The sequence below is a fragment of the Mercenaria mercenaria genome, unplaced genomic scaffold, assembly GCF_021730395.1.
Source record: "Mercenaria mercenaria strain notata unplaced genomic scaffold, MADL_Memer_1 contig_2247, whole genome shotgun sequence".
Taxonomy (NCBI): domain Eukaryota; kingdom Metazoa; phylum Mollusca; class Bivalvia; order Venerida; family Veneridae; genus Mercenaria; species Mercenaria mercenaria.
The window spans coordinates 19,724-36,873 of record NW_026460294.1 but is presented as its reverse complement, the minus strand read 5'-3'; the positions used below and the strand labels follow the sequence as shown (position 1 = coordinate 36,873).

At 35.6% G+C, this 17,150-nt stretch overlaps 1 protein-coding gene across 1 annotated transcript in view; it reads right to left on the bottom strand.

Annotated features, from left to right (window-relative positions):
• The window catches only part of LOC128552294 (uncharacterized), a 56,635-nt gene that overhangs the window by 26,610 nt on the left and 12,875 nt on the right, over positions 1-17,150 (bottom strand). Inside the window, exons 6-9 of the mRNA XM_053533327.1 lie at positions 13,724-13,875; positions 13,034-13,250; positions 9,716-9,867; positions 7,933-8,149 (exon numbers count right to left, since the gene is read on the bottom strand). Coding sequence (XP_053389302.1) covers positions 7,933-8,149; positions 9,716-9,867; positions 13,034-13,250; positions 13,724-13,875 — 738 coding nt within the window. The remainder of the gene's footprint in view (positions 1-7,932; positions 8,150-9,715; positions 9,868-13,033; positions 13,251-13,723; positions 13,876-17,150) is intronic.

Sequence of the window (17,150 nt, the reverse complement as noted above, 5' to 3'; positions counted from 1 at the left end):
TATATGCATCACAGGCAGCATACGGGTTTAGTTAACATTGCCTTTTACTGTATTTTTGTTACGCAAAGATGATTTACACTGTTCACGTACGGCAAACACACATGCAAAGCTAGGGTGCTATAACTGTTCTAAAACTGCTAACCTATATTATGCGTGATGGTTATCACAACTTTCAGTTGACAATTTATTAAAGTTACTACGTTTTAACGTAGATTGTAAAAGGGAGACAAGAGGGTCATGATGACCCTGGATCGCTCACCTGAGTAATATGAGACACATGTTTCAAATGGAAAACTGATGCTAAAATATTAAGAAGGTAGGTCAGTAGGTCACATTCATGGTAACTGGAAGTCAGTTTTAAGATCGGTGTGCAAAACTGTACATGTCATTCAAATTTCAAGACTGTATCTTAAAAAACAAGGAAGTAGGTCAGTAGGTCAAGGTCAAAGTCAAGTGATCCCTAATCGCTTGGGGTCATCAGGTAATTATAATTAAACAGTCTAAGAAATATGATCTGATAATTTTTGAAGTATTTTTTCCTATACAACCCATATTTATAACAAGTGAACCCCAGGGCGGGGCCTCTTTTCACCCAAGGGGCATAATTTGAACAAACTTGTTAGAGATCCACCAGGCAATGCTACATACCAAATATCAAATGCCTAGACATTGAACTTTCAGACAAGAAGATCTTTATTTTTTTTTCCTATATAAGTCTATGTTAAGCTTGGTTCCCCCAAGGCAGGGCCTCTTTTCACCCTAGGGACATAATTTGAACTTTTTTCGTAGAGAAAAACTAGGAAAGGCAACATACTTAATATTAAAAGTTGCAGTTTCACGCAAGAAGATTTTAAAAGATTTTTTTTCTTATATAAGTCTATTTAAAACTTGAGACCCCCCGGGGCAGGGCCTCTTTTCACCCAAAGGGCATAATTTGAACAAATTTGGTAGAGGACCACAAAGCAATGCTACATACCAAATATCAAAGGCCTAGGTCTTGTGGTTTTAAACAGGAAGATTTTTTAAAGTTTTTTACTATATAAGTCTATGTAAAACTTGTGACCCCCGGGGCGGGGCCTCTTTTCAGCCCAGGGACACAATTTGAACAACCTTGATAGAGGACCATAAGATAATCTCACATGCCAAATATCAAGGTTCAATGCCTTGCGGTTTTGGACAAGAAGATTTTTCCTTTCGGTTGCAATGGCAACCAGAGTTCTGCATGGAATTAAATTCTTTGAATAATTTTAAGGGGACTACCCAAGGATCATTCCTGCGAAGTTTGGTGTGGTTTTCAAGAAGAAGATTTTTTAGAAAATGTTGACGGACGCACGACGCCATCGCACGACGCACGACACACACGAAGCAGAATGGACATTGAGTTGTCACAAAAGCTCACCATGAGTCTTTGGCTCAGGTGAGCTAGAAAAGGTTTTCTTCAACATTTAGGAAGAAAGTGTTGGGATTAAGTCGGGGTGGTTTAGTAAGGAGACTTCAGAGAATAATTTCTGTAACACATTATTTTAACATCTTGTCAACAAAGAATTATTTGAAGTTGAAACTAGTTATGATTTAGAAAATAAATTCGCCGAATGGTTTTATATGTCCAATATGACATTTGGCTAGCTTTGTAGATGATCTCAGAATGACTTTCCCGTCAGAAAATGCATTTCAGAGGAGAATTATTCTGATTACATTTTCTGTTCAATGTAAATAGAACAAAACAAACTCAACTTATAGCGGTCAGTTTTTTATAGTTAAGTTTATGTAGTATTTCAGTATCATTTGGTTTCAGGAGAGGTTTTTTATCACATGCTATAGCTAGAATCATAATTAAATTGTCAGTTTACAAGTCCGAAACAAAATAGCCAAATTCAAACAACGCAGTCTCCCAAGCGAGAAACCTTGAATCAGTATATATCTGAATTTGTATATGATTGACAATTAACAGGACAAAACAAACAACAGAACTGAATTGTATGCCATCTGATGAAAGAGTACAACCGAGCTAAACCGTGTGAACAGACGGCGATCCTGGGAACATCCTTGCCAATTTTTACATTAAAGTTTTAAGTTAAAGAAAAACTCGTTTCCATTCACGGTCTTGTTCTCTACCTAAAGAACTAACCTTAAAGGTTTGCTGTACGTCTGAGTTTGAACTTGCTCCCAATAGTTTAAAGTTAAAACAACTATTAGGGGACCATTGTCTAAAAATATCAAGACATTTTGTTATCAAAAAAATCCAACTGAACACCACAATTCAGGTTTGAAGATACTCCAGCCTTCTTGTTCTCTAATGCAAACAGTCACTTATTGGGAAGATAATTACTCAGCTAGTTGGTTTTATGTTTAATGCATATTTTACTTCATTTGTTATGGTTATGCTTTGTAAGTTTGTTTTGGGTTGAGCTACCTGTTCTTTGAAATTAAATGCCAACTTCCTTACATGATTCACAGGTGAAGGATGAATAATTTCGTAGATAATGTCCTTTATTAATTGTCGTCGAGAACAAACGACCGAGGATGGAACTCACGACCCCGCGATCCGTACATTTGCGCTCTCCTTATTGAACTAAGCGGGCGGGCTTGGCAATTGTCATGCAACGACGATCAGTGATATTTACAAATGTTTAATGTTTATGGATTCTGCACCAGAATTGAATTGATCTCAGCATGCAACGTAATAGTTAGATGAGCAAGAATCTTCTCAAGCACAACTGTTTTACGTCAAATAATCAAGAACAGTGTCACTCCCGGGGAAACTAACTTGTGACATCGTTTTTATTTTTCAAAGTCTTGTGGTAAGCTTTAATTCAGCGAAAGAGAATGCATTACATTCAAATATTTTTATTTCCCTATTGTGTAGATTGTTAAAGACTAGCCGAAAAAATTAAGGTAAAAATAAGTTCTCTCAAAAAACCTTACAAAGGTGAGTTCTCTGAGAGTGACTAGTGGTACAAACTTAGTGGCATAAGATTTTGCAAGATAATTTTATAAATAACAAAATATAATTTGCAGACAGTAGTAAACAGTTTCAACACTTTCAAAAATAATGCAGAAAAATTACATTCTTCTTGCACTTTTACCAAAATATAACTTATCTTTTTACCCCATTTTATCATTTTTCAGTGTTATATATATTTTGCCAAACTTGGCGGAAATGAACATTTTGAAAAATCTCATCCAAACTGTGGGCTTCGCAGCTAGGTATTCACACATTGCACGGGCTCAGGTTAGTGTAGCAACTTCGGTTGGTATCTATTACATAACGCATGCAAATCAAGGTATGTTGATATATTTGACTATATTTCTATGCATGATTGGATCAGGTTACATACACGAAGCTATTAATTTTGTAAATGTGTTGCGGGTCAATTGAAGAAAATTATGAACGAACGGATGGCCAGCATACAGTGAGATGTCCACAACAGCTCACATTGATCATTTTGTGCTGGGGAAACTATATAGACCCTGTCTGTGCCAGACAAATATTAGGTACTACACCCGGAACTCCGAAACATTCAATGACGTGCAAATAGTGTAAATACTTCATAAGAAAATTATGAACATCTAATATCAAAAATCACACACCAAAATGCGCAGGTGTAAGCATGATAAATTATAAGACATACCTAACTGAAAAAGGCAAATTTTTATTACCGTTATACTTGTCTTGAAATAACAAATTTAAGTGTTTTTTTTTTTGGAATTAACGTCGCACCAACACATGAGGTCATATGACGACTTTCCAGCTTTAATGGCGGAGGAAGACCCCAGGTGCCCCTCCGTGCATTGTTTCATCACGAGCGGGCACCTGGGTTATCTGAAGCATTATATTAACTGTCTAATGTAAACTTGTCAAAGCTATTTTAAGATTTGAATTCTTGAAAAGATGCACTGATCAAGTAATCTGCATTAAAGTGACACTTAACATACGACTGAAAGTAAACACGGCAAAACCGCAACAAAATTCTTAGGTTAGTAAATAAGAAAAACTAAATTTGAGAAGGTAAGTTCAAACAAGAGTGCCAGAATGTCACAATATACGCCCGTCACAGCAAATTTCTTTACACTAGCACTTGTATTTGCAGATGGAATTTTAATTCCGTGGTTGTGTAGTAATTATTGCAATTCTTTTGTTTTTCTAAGTCCATAAAAACTCCTTACCAGGTAGAGATAACTTAAAATACACCTAAAATTTGAAAGTAACATCTATGTTGTACCACAGAAAAGAGTTTTTGGGTTTTTCCTAAGGTTAATTATAAATAAAAGTTACAATATAAGTTATTTATATTAACAATTAAGGGAAGTTAATTAAAAAAAATCCCCCCCCACCACCACCAAAAAAAATAAAATATTCTAAGTCCGCACAAAAATCCTTACAAGGTAGAGACAGATCAAAATACACCTCAAAATTGAAAGTAACATGCATGTTGTACTACAGAACAGTGGTCTCAATCTTTCCCTACGACCAGTAACAAAAAAGTTACAATATAAGCTATTTATAGTAACAACAAAGGGAAGTAATTCTAAACCAGGGACCTGGTTCTTGCGCATGACAGCCCGTCTCATGATGATGTACAATTGTGCCAAGTTACATCAAAATCCCTCCATGCATGAAGAAGATATGCTCTGGACAAAGTCATTCTTGAATTTGACCTTTGACCTCTAAGTGTGACCTTGACCTTAGACCTAGGGACCTGGTTCTCGCGCAAGACACTCCGTCTTATGATGGTGAACAATTGTGCCAAGTTACTTTAAAATCTCTCCATGCATGAAGAAGATATGCTCCGGACAAAGTCTGTGGCCGGCCGGCACCCACCAGGGTCGTTCCCATAATACGTCCCTTTTTTAACGCACGTGTATTGTTTTCCCGCCGAAATATACAGAGGGCATCAGCAATTAATTCATTTCATTTTTAGCGCTCAGAGTTCAGGATTTTGTATATCATCTGTATTTCAAGTCGTGAAACTTGACATTCTGAGATATTTTCATATTAACATCCGGTAAATTGATGTATTTTGCGCGGCGACATCGAACAAAAATGGCGGCATCCATTACGTTTTCGGTGGCAGCGCCTACGAATTTAATCGGGAGAGGTGTATTGAATGAATAAGACAGGTTACCCTCCTCAGGACCAGAAATTAACTTATACTAATGTACCCACAACGTATTACGCAAACGTGCATAATCGATCTCATTTCACATTTATCGAAAGTGTCCTAAGATGTTAAACAAGAGGTTCTTACAGTATTGTCTATAGTTTATTTTGTGGTTACGTTTTATTTCTCTTAAGAACGGGCAGACGACTTTGTGCACGTGAATAGTTGTTTCTAGTAGTGAACCCCATCTCTATAGATAGTGAGTTTCCTTCTTTATCTATATAAGCCGCCATTTTGGAATCGAAGCAGTCAATTTTTGAAATCAGTCTGGCGTGGAGTTAACGGAGTGTTTACATTTCTATACTGTATCAGAGGACGGATTAGATTAAAGCCTCACGCCTAGGTGAGTCATCGAATGTCAATCCAGGTCAATGCACCCTTTTCAATGATTCACAATATTCAGATATAATTTCTATTTAATTGTCTATTTTTTCACACAATGGTTTAATATTAACGTGATATAAATTTAAATATTCATTTATTAATCCATTATTTTTAAAGCTATTATTCAAAATGAAAGCATTTTATACTTAACGGTCGTATAGGGCTTTTGTGATACATTTTTGTATAGAGTGGTCAATATAGGGTTCACCGCGTCAGTGTAAAGTGATACTAACGGTCTTTATAGTTTTCTTTTGTAATTTATTGAATGTGTAAAACGGTATATTTATAAAGGTTTTATCAATTATAATCAGATGACAATGGAATTTATGTATTAGATTATATATCCGTTTATTGTCTTTTGTCAATAATAAGGTGTGTTGATATAACAAGAGCCTGCAAGTTTGAACACAATCGGTTAAGACTCAGTAAGGGGTTGCTTAACCTTTGTTCCAATATAATAGAACGTTACGTCACATAATCATTATTACTTGTTAATCAAAGGTGTGATCTTCTTTTATGTTCCATTTTAACTCAGATTGGTAATTATATATTTATAGAAACACGGTGAAATCATTTATGTGTATCCAGCAGCAGCAGCAGCAGCCGCCACCGTAGCAGCCACCACCGCAGCAGCAGCCGCCGCCGCAGCCACCACCAACGCCGCCACACTAGCAGCAGGCGCAACCACCATCATCATCACCACCAATGGTTGTGCAGGGAGGAGAGGGATGAGAAGAGGGATGAGGAGGAGGAGGAAAGATGAGAAGGAGGAGGGCGGTGGTAGCTGCGGTGGTGGTGGCGGCGGTGGCGGCGGGTGCTGCTGCTGGATACGCATGAATGATTTCACCGTACTTCTATGAATATATAAGTACCAATCTCTGTCAAAATGGAACATAAAAGAAGATCACACCTTCTTAGATTAACAAGTAATAATGATTGTGTGACGTAACGTTCTATTATATTGGAACAAAGGTTAAGCAATCCCTTACTGAGTCATAACCGATCATGTTCAAACTTGCAGGCTCTCGTTATATCAACACACCTTAATATCAACAAAAAACAATAAACGGATATAAAATGTAATACATAAATTCCATTGTCATCTGATTATAATTGATAAAACCTTTATTAAATATACCGTTTTACACATTCAATAAATTACAAAAAAAAACTATAAAGACCCTTATTATCATTTTGCACTGACGCGGTGAACCCTATAATGACCACTCTATACAAAAATGTATCACAAAAGCCCTATACGACCGTTAAGTATAAAATGCTTTCATTTTGAATAATAGCTTTAAAATAATGGATTAATAAATGAATATTTAAATTATATCACGTTAATATAAAACCATTGTGTAAAAAATAGACGATTAAATAGAAACTATATCTGAATATTGTGAATCATTGACAAGGGTGATTGACCTGGACTGACATTCGATGACTCACCTAGGCGTATGGCTTTAATCTAATCCGTCGATTGATACAGTATAGATATGAAAACACACCGTTAACTCCACGCCCGACTGATTTCAAAAATTGACTGCTTCGATTCCAAAATGGCGGGTTATATAGATAAAGAAGAAAACTCAATATCTATGGAGATTGGGTTCACTACTGTTTCTTTTTTACAACGCTTTCTATAAAAGATAGGTTCTTATTTGCAACATAATTATCGAAATGTATGAGCAAAAATAACATTTTACATCTAGAAAAATATTATAATGGTCTGACTTACGTATGGTATTTCGCGCTTTGAAAATTCGCTTTTTGCACTCGTCGGCAACATGAAACTAATTTTGCAAGCTTGTCAATGCAGCAGTCATCAGTCATCTAATATATTTTTCACACCTTGTGAATCAAACACACTGGCTGATGTAATTATCGGCCAATGATAGAAATTCGGGGGTTAACTGAAAGTGATAGTCGTTCGAGGGTTAATTGAAAGTGCTGCTCTATCACGTGAATGCAGTTTGGCTTAATGTTCTGCATTTGATCGGAACTTATAAAAAATATTCTGCTCAGTGGGCCAATAAAAAAATTCGGAGCGCAGTGATTTTCGCAGGTCGGTCGGGAGACAGCAAACAAACCTAATTTTAATTTTGGCCCAAAATTAAAGATATTAAATGTTATTTAAAGTTTAACAAAGTAATACCGTATTATGACTTAAGCGCAAAAGGAACATGTGTGACATGTTGTTCAAAGTATGAAAGTACAGATATAAACTCAACCTCGTGTCTTATCAAATTCTGAATGCTTTGCGTGTGCAGCTGAAGGAAAAAATAAAGATATTATTCATTAATGTAACTGAATTTGTTAGTCAGGACAGATGCATTCTAACAACACATTTGAAACATTTACAATATGACGTATTAAAACAAACCTTTAAACACTTTATGCATTGTTTCCATCATCTCATCTTGAAGTTGTTTCTCCAACAAGCTTGTGTCTTCATCTTTTTCGATACATTCCAGTAACTTGACCAACAGCGTCTGTTTTGTGTTCATCAGGCATGTCTTTAAGCTTTTATAACCAACTGCACCCTTAGATCTGAACTTTCTCAATATACCCCTGTTCTTTTCTGATGTGATTTTTTCTTCCTGTTTAAAATATGTAGCTATATATATCTAACATGTATGTATATATAAAAAGAACGGGTCTCCACATGTCATTAACGCAACTATTTAAAGACGCTCGCGGCAGTTTCGTCATTTTTTTCGCAATAATAGATTTTGATGAAATGTTCTGTATTACAAGACCATGTTATGATGTATTAAAAAATGAAATAAAAATACTATGTCACCAGCACTGTTTCAGTTTATTTGTCCTCAGATATGATGCTATTTTGAACATTTTTCAAAATTTCCAAACTCCTACCATGTATTTCAGTACAGTACAGTAACTAGTATAAATCTGAAATCTAAGCATTTTTATAACAGAAAACAATATGTCTAGTGAAGACATGCTCAGAGAAATCAACAAAAATTGATTTTGTAAAAAAGAACAATAGTTATTTAGCAGAGCGATGTTTTTTTAAAAAAATATTTTTGTCAATCTTAAGTTGGTATTTCTGCTATCTTATCGAGTTTCACATAATAGAACTAAATCAAACTCTGCACATGTATTTGCTTATGTCTACCTAATCTAAAACAAAATGAAATCTTGTAGGTCACCATATTAGATTTGGATTAAATTAAATTACAACGAGGTGGGGTGTGACGGGCATTTATAGAACGCAGGTTGGTACGAAATACCTGATCAATTTTTATTTCAAACAAGGGCATATATTCAGCCAAAGTCTTTGACAGTATTCTGTTTTTGTCCGCAGCTTAAGGCAAATATAGTTAACAAGAGGATCAAATGGCCCTAGGTCGCTCGCCTGAGTAACAAACTCACTGAAAGTGTGACTGAAAAACTGTTTTTTTCTGTATTTTTAAAGGAAGAAACAGAGAGGAATCATTCCGGTTGCTGCAACCTTTAACATATTGATCTTAAAAGCAATAGGGGTTATCTACTCCATTTGGCCAATCATCCCACTACGTTTGAAGGGTGCAGGTTAAAGGCTTCTCAAATAAATCTACGGAAACTCTTTTCAGTATTTAGACGTCAATGATTTGAACATGTGACCTAATCTAAGAGATATATCAAATTATCAAACGGCAGATTTCTTAATAAGCCATTTTCACGTGCTTCTGGAGTATTTTGATGTCACAGATGTAGGTTTCCGCCATTCTCCGAACAAAACAGATAGTTCCCGAAAACGGATGTACGGTACGGGGATTAGGAGCAACCAAACTGGCACCGTGTTGGGGTAAATATCGACCCCTCCGATAAAACTACCGCGAGCGCTTTTAATACAACGTATGCTATGTTTTTGTCTTGGAATAAAAAAGTTATATACATAACCATGTAACACGCACATCATAAGTATCTAAATATTAGTACATATATTGACTTAATGCAAGTGTTTGGCAGTTTGGCAAATATATCAGAAAAGTTTAAAACGAAACAATATAATTTGGGAAAGTGTTGCATTTTCATAGACATTATTCAACCTTTTATTAGCGATTTACAAATATTCAAATCTAATATTCTAATTTCCCAAAATATAGATGCTATGATAATTTAAATAATTCATCTATGTGAGAAAATTGTATACATCCTACCATAATATCTCTTGTTTCTCGAACATCGAATACTGAACTGTCAAGTATAGGATCTGGAATCATGTGATCTGCAAGTTTCCTCCAAGCTTTGTCTAAGTAAGTATTGAATGTGTCTACCTCTTTATGATCAGTCGATTCTATAACCTCTTCACCTAATAGAGATGGAAAAAAATATCCATTTGAAACAACATTAACAACGAATATATGAATAAAAGGATCATGATGACCCTGGGTCGCTCTCCTGAGTAATTTGAGCTACATTGACAAGTGTAAGAGATCAGATAAGAAAGTCAGATGTAAGTAAGCATTGTTATTTTTTCCAAGTTGTGTGAACATGTTTCAAATGTCAAACTGATGCTAAAATAATAAGAAAGTAGGTCAGCACCTCACATATACTGTCACTGAAAATCAGTTTTAAGACTGGTGTGCAAAACTGTACATGTCATCCAAATTTCAAGGCTGTATCTTAAATAAGAGGGTCATTGACCCTAAAGCTGCTCACTTGTGTATAAGGCTTTAAGTGTGTTTGTATAACGTAAAGGTATAAGTATTGATAGGTTTCTTCTATGTTAGCCGTCACACACATTCTTTAACATAGGGCAATAGTTAGACAGTACAACTCAGATATCATTCGCCAAAAATCAAGGCTCTAGCTATTATTGATTCAGAGAAGAAGATTTTCAATGTTTCTTATATAAAAGCCTATAGTAATTACATGTCACATACAGGGGCGTGGCCATCTTTGACCTTAGGGCAATAATTTGGTCAATTATGGTTGAGAGTTAAACCCTTATATCACATGCCAAATATCAAAGCTCAAGAGAAAAATATTTTTAAAGTGTGATAGCTGAAAACCTTTTTTTAACCAAAAAGAACCATATGTTCAAAGAACCGGAACCATTTGAACAAATTTGAAAGAGGGGTACCCAGAGATCGTTTGTGTAAAGTTTCATCAAAATTCATTCCGTGGTTTTGGAGATGTTTTTGCTGATGAAAAGTGACCACGCCCTCTGGTGGCCATGTTTTTAACAAATCGGAATAATTTGAACAATATTGGTAGAGGGTCACAAAAGGACCATTTGTGCAAAATTATTTTAAAATCGGGCCAGCAGTTTCACACAAGAAGATTTTTTAAATTTCCACTATATACATATAGGGAAAAGTGACCACGCTCCCTGGCAGTCATGTTTTTTTGACGAATCGAAATAATTTTAACAATCTTGTTAGAGGGTCACATAAGGACCATTTGTGTAAAAGTCTTCTAAAATTTGGCCAGCAGTTTCACACAAGAAGATTTTTAAAGTTTCCACTACATACATATAGGGAAAAGTGGCCACGCCCTCTGGCGGCCATATTTTTTGATGAATCAAAATAATTTGAACAATCTTGGTAGAGGGTCACACAAGGACCATTTGTGTGAAATTATTTTAAAATTGGGCCAGCAGTTTCACACAAGACTTTTTTAATTTCACTATATACATATAGGGAAAGTGATCACGACCCCTGGTGGCAATGCTTTTTGACAAATCAGTATAATTTGAACAATCTTGGTAGAGGGTGACAGAAGGACCATTTGTGTAAAATTATTTCAAAATCGGTCCATTGATTTACGAGATGTCGTTTGAAGATTTTTTTTCTATTTTTAGCTCTGGCGGCCCCTATGTGCAACCAAGCGGAACCGTTTGAACAGCTTTGGAATAGGACCATTCAAGGAACATCCAGACCAAGTTTCATCAAAATCCATTCAGTGGGTTTGGAGGAGATGTAGTTTAAACAGAATTATTGACGACGTACGACTTGACGAACGACGGACACAGCGTGATCACAATACCTCACCATAAGCGCTTTGTGCTCAGGTGAGCTAAAAACAAGAAAGTAGGTCAGTAGGTCAAGGTCACAGTTAGGTTACTCCTAATCACTTGGGGTCATCAGGTAATTATAATTAAACAGTCTAGGAAATATGATCTGATAATTTTTGAAGTAGTTTTTTCTTATATAACTCATATAACTTGTAAGTGACCCACTGGACGGGTCCTCTTTTCATCCCAGGGGCATAATTTGAACAATCTTGTTAGAGGTCCACTACACAATACTACATACCAAATATCAAAGGCCTAGGTCTTGAACTTTCAGTCAAGAAGATTTTTAAATAATTTTCCTCTATTTGTCTATGTAAAATTTGGGACCGCCAGGGCAGGACCTCTTTTCACCACAGGAGCATAATTTTAACAATTTTGGACCACTAGGCAATGCTACATACCAAATATCAAAAGCCTAGGCCTTGCAATTTCAGACAAGAAGTTTTTTGAAGTTTTTTCCTATATAAATCTATGTTAAACTTGAGATACCCTGGGAGGGTCTCTTTTTAACTCGGGGGCATAATTTGAGTAATCTTGATAGAGGACCATAAGATGATGCTACATACCAAATATCAAAGCCCTAGGTCCTGTGGTTTTGGACAAGAAGATTTTCAAGTTTTTTCCCTTTATAAGTTTATATAAACCATGTGACCCCTGAGGCGTCGCCATATTTTACCCTATGGGGATAATTTGGACAGACTTGGTAGAGGACCATTAGATGAATCTACATAACAAATATCAAAGCCCTGGGCCTTGTGGTTTTGGAAAAGAAGATTTTCAAAGTTTTTTCCCGATATAAATCTATATAAACCATGTGACCCCTTGTGCGGGGCCACATTTGACCCTAGGGAGATAATTTGAACACTCTTGGTAGAGGACCTCTAGATGATGCTACATACCGAATATAAAAGCTCTATGATTGTGGTTTTGGACAAAAAGATTTTTTAAAGTTTTTCCTTTTGGTTGCAATGATAACCAGAGTTTTGTATGGAATTCAATTCTTTGAACAATTTTTAAAGAAGACCATCCAAGGAACATCCCTGTGAAGTTTCACCAAATTGAACAAGTGGTTTAGGAGGAGATGTTGGTTAAAGGAAAGTGTGGACGGACGCCAGACGGTAAGCAATCACAATAGCTCACCCTGAGCACTTTGTGCTCAGGTGAGCTAATAAAAAATGACATAGTTCTACAACAAAATTAAAGATATTAAATTTTATTTAAAGTTTAACAGAGTATTACCGTATTATGACTTAAGTGCAAAAGGAACATCTGTGACATGTTTTTCAAAGTGTAAAAATACAAATATAAACTCAGCCTCGTGTCTTATTAAATTCTGAATGATTTGCGTGTGCAGCTGAAGGAAAAAAATGCTATTCTAAATGTAATTGAATTTGTTAGTCAGGACAGATGCATTCTAACAACATTTGAAACATTTACAATATGACGTATTAAAACAAACCTTTAAACACTTTATGCATTTTTTCCATCATCTCATCTTGAAGTTGTTTCTCCAACAAGCTTGTGTCTTCATCTTTTTCGATACATTCCAGTAACTTGACCAACAGCGTCTGTTTTGTGTTCATCAGGCATGTCTTTAAGCTTTTATAACCAACTGCACCCTTAGATCTGAACTTTCTCAATATACCCCTGTTCTTTTCTGATGTGATTTTTTCTTTCTGTTTAAAATATGTAGCTATATATAAAAATATATATATATAAAGAACGGGTCTCCACATTTCATTATCGTAACTATTTAATACAATATATGCTATGTTTTTGTCTTGGAATAGAAAACCTATATACATAACCATGTCATACGCACATCATAAGTAACTAAATATAAGTAGATATATTGACTTAATGCAACATTAGTGTTTGGCACATATATCAGAAACTTTTAAAAAGAAACGAAAAATATGATAATGAAAATGTGATAGAAGCATGAACGATCTGTAAAATAAATGTCAACATTTCTTATGTCTGTCATCGAAACAATATAATTTCGGAATGTGTTGCATTTTCATAGACATTATTCAACCTTTTATTAGCGATTTACAAAACTTCAAATGTAATATTCTAATTTTCGTAAATATAGATGCTATGATAATTTAAATAATTCATCTATGTGAGAAAATTGTATACATCCTACCATAATATCTCTTGTTTCTCGAACATCGAATACTGAACTGTTAAGTATAGGATCTGGAATCATGTGATCTACAAGTTTTTCCCAAACTTTGTCTAAGTAAGTTTTGAATGTGTCTACCTCTTTATGATCAGCCGATTCTATAACCTCTTCACCTAATAGAGACGGAAAAAAAGTATCCATTTGAAACAAAATTAACAAAAATATATTAATAAGAGGGTCATGATGACCCTGGATCGCTCTCCTGAGTAATGTGAGCTACATTGACAAGTGTAAGAGATCAGATAAGAAAGTCAAATGTGAGCAAGCACTAAAATCTTTTCCAAGTTGTGTGAACATGTTTCAAATGTCAAACTGATGCTAAAATATTAAGAAAGTAGGTTATTAGGTCACATTTATGGTCACTGAAAGTCAGTTTCAATATTGGTGTGCAAAACTGTACAAGTCATCCAAATTTCAAGGCTGCATCTTAAAAAACAAGAAGGTAGGTCAGTAGGTCAAGGTCACAGTTAGGTGGCCCCCTAATCACTTGGGGTCATCAAGTAATTATGATTAAACAGTCTAGGAAATATGATCTGATAATGTTTGAAGTATTCTTTCTTATATAACTCATATTACTTGAAAGTGACCCCCTGGGTGGTGCCTTTTTTCATACAAGGGGCATAATTTGAACAGTCTTGTTAGAGGTCCACTACACAATACTACATACCAAATATCAAAGGCCTAGGCCTTGAACTTTCAGTCAAGAAGATTTTTAAAATTTTTCCCTATATAAATCTATGTAAAACTTGGGACCGCCAAGGCAGGGCCTCTTTTCATCATAGGAGCATAATTTTAACAATTTCGGTAGAGGACCACTAGGCAATGCTACATACCAAATATCAAAAGCCTAGGCCTTGCAATTTCAGGCAAGAAGATTTTTGAAGTTTTTTCCTATATAAATCTATGTTAAAATTGGGACTCCCTGGGTGGGTCCTCCTTTCAACTCAGGGGCATAATTTGAATAATCTTGGCAGAGGACCACTAGGCAATGCAACATGCCAAATATCAAAAGCCTAGGCCTTGCAGTTTCAGACAAGAAGATTTTTTAAACAATTTCCTATACAAGTCTATGTAAAACTTGGGACCCCTATATGTTTAACAAGCGAATGAAGTATTGCCATGCAATACAAAGTCCCCTTCTGGAATGCACCTTATTTTCTCTGCTGCTGTATAAGATACTAAACTTATTTCTGTCAATGATATATAAACAATATTGTATAACATGTACAATATGTTATAACAAAACACTTGGATTAAAGTTTGCATATATAAAAATCTACAGTTGTTTTCATATGGACTTTTTTCGCCGATTATGAAAAAGTTACCATATAATTATTTATAGTACCAACAAATGGAAAAAAATCCTACAATCTATACAATATAGGTCCACAAGAAACTCTTGACCAGGTAGAATTTGATCAATATAAACCTTAAAATTGGATGTAATATGCATGTTATAACAGAGAAAAGTGGTCTCCATTTTTCCCTACGACCAGTAATAAAAATGTTACAATATAATTTATTTATAGTAACAACAAAGAGACGTAATTCTAAAACCAAGGGTGCCTCATGGTGATGAACATTTGTGCCAAGCTACATCAAAATCTATCCATGCATGAAAAAGAAATGCTCCGGACAAAGTCATTCTTGAATCTGATCTTTGACCTTTATGTGTGACCTTGACCTTAGATCAAGGACCTGGTTCTTGCGCAGAAGAATCCGTCTTATGGTGGTGAACATTTGTGCCAAGTTACATCAAAATCCCTCCATGCATGAAGAAGATATGCTACGGACAAAGTCATTCTTGTATCTGACCTTTGGCTTTTAAGTGTGACCTTGACCTTAGACCTAGGGACCTGATTCTTGCGCACGACACTCCGTCTCATGGTGGTGAACATTTTTACCAAGTAACATTAAAATCTCTTTAAGGACTGTTTAGTTACAGACTGGACAGGTAAAAAAAAACATTTTGACCTTTGACTTCCAAGTGTGACCTTGACCTTGCAACTAAAGGCCCGGATTTTGCGCGTGACAAGTTTTCTTATCCAGGGGAATATTTGTGCAAACCGGTATTTAAATTCTGTTTTGCATGACAAAGTTATAGACCGGACAGGAAAGAAAATCCACGAAACAGACCCTGTTCATGCCATGTTAATATATGACTGCCAAGTGTGACCTTGACCTTTCAGCTAGGGGTCTGAAAGTAGTGTATGACATATCGTCTTATTATGAGGTACTTTTGTGCCAAGTAATATTATAATCCCTTCATATATGGCAGAGTTATGGACAGGACAGGGAAAAAAAACTTGTTGACCTTTGACCTCTAATTGTGACCTTGACCTTTAAGCTAGGCGTCCGGGTTTTGCGCAGGACACGTCGTCCCATCATGGGGAACATTTGTGCCAAGTGCCAAGTAATACTAAAATCCTTCAAGGATGACAGAATTATGGGCCGAACACGAAATTGCGGACGAACGGACGGAATGACAGAATGACGGACGGATGGAAAAACGCATTCATATAGTCCCCGAAACTGGTTTTCAACCAGTATGGGACTAATAATGAAAGTTATATTTTATACAGTAATATCATAAAGACTGAAGACTGTTAGAACCAAGGTAGATATTCCAGAACTACACGTGGACACCATAGGGAATATAAACCACCCAAGCATTTCTTTTGTTATTTGTGGAATTAATTACTGGCCACCTGGTCGCAGAACCACGGAATAAGACATTCATATTTGATACGGAAAGCCACATTTTCAGAGATGTTGATTTCATTTTGTCTTTTGGTGTAAAATTCGGAACCTTAAAATGTTAATACACATCACCAACACTCTTTAAATGTGTCATTGTAAATCCAATACTAATTCACTTGCCTCAGCAGGCACTTCTAGTACGCAGGCGTTTGCCTCAAGAAGCCAATTCACTTTCCAAACTGACCTTCAGTTTTAATTTCTGCTTATTTAAAGCAGACACCTGCCATAAATAGGTTATGTCCCTTCCTTGACTGGCTGCTTAATACAGGCTGGACTGTATCTGAGTTTTATTAATGAGAAGATTGTGTACGCAGAGCAAAATTCGATTTAAAGTATCTGAGAAATTATTAGGGAGCTTGATATTAATATTTAATATGGAAACACTAAACGCACGCATAAACGTAAAAGTAATAGAATTTCTCTCTACTTAAAATAACATACCGGCTACTAGACTGAAAAAAATAATTTTATTGTAGATGCCATAATATTATATCCAAAGGATTGAATGTTTGTGCGTTTTTACGAGTATAAACCACATTTGGACTTCTGGCAAATCCATGAATCGCGCTTCCGATCTGGGAGGATTTGCCAGAAGTCCCAAAGTGGTTTATACACATATAAATGTACA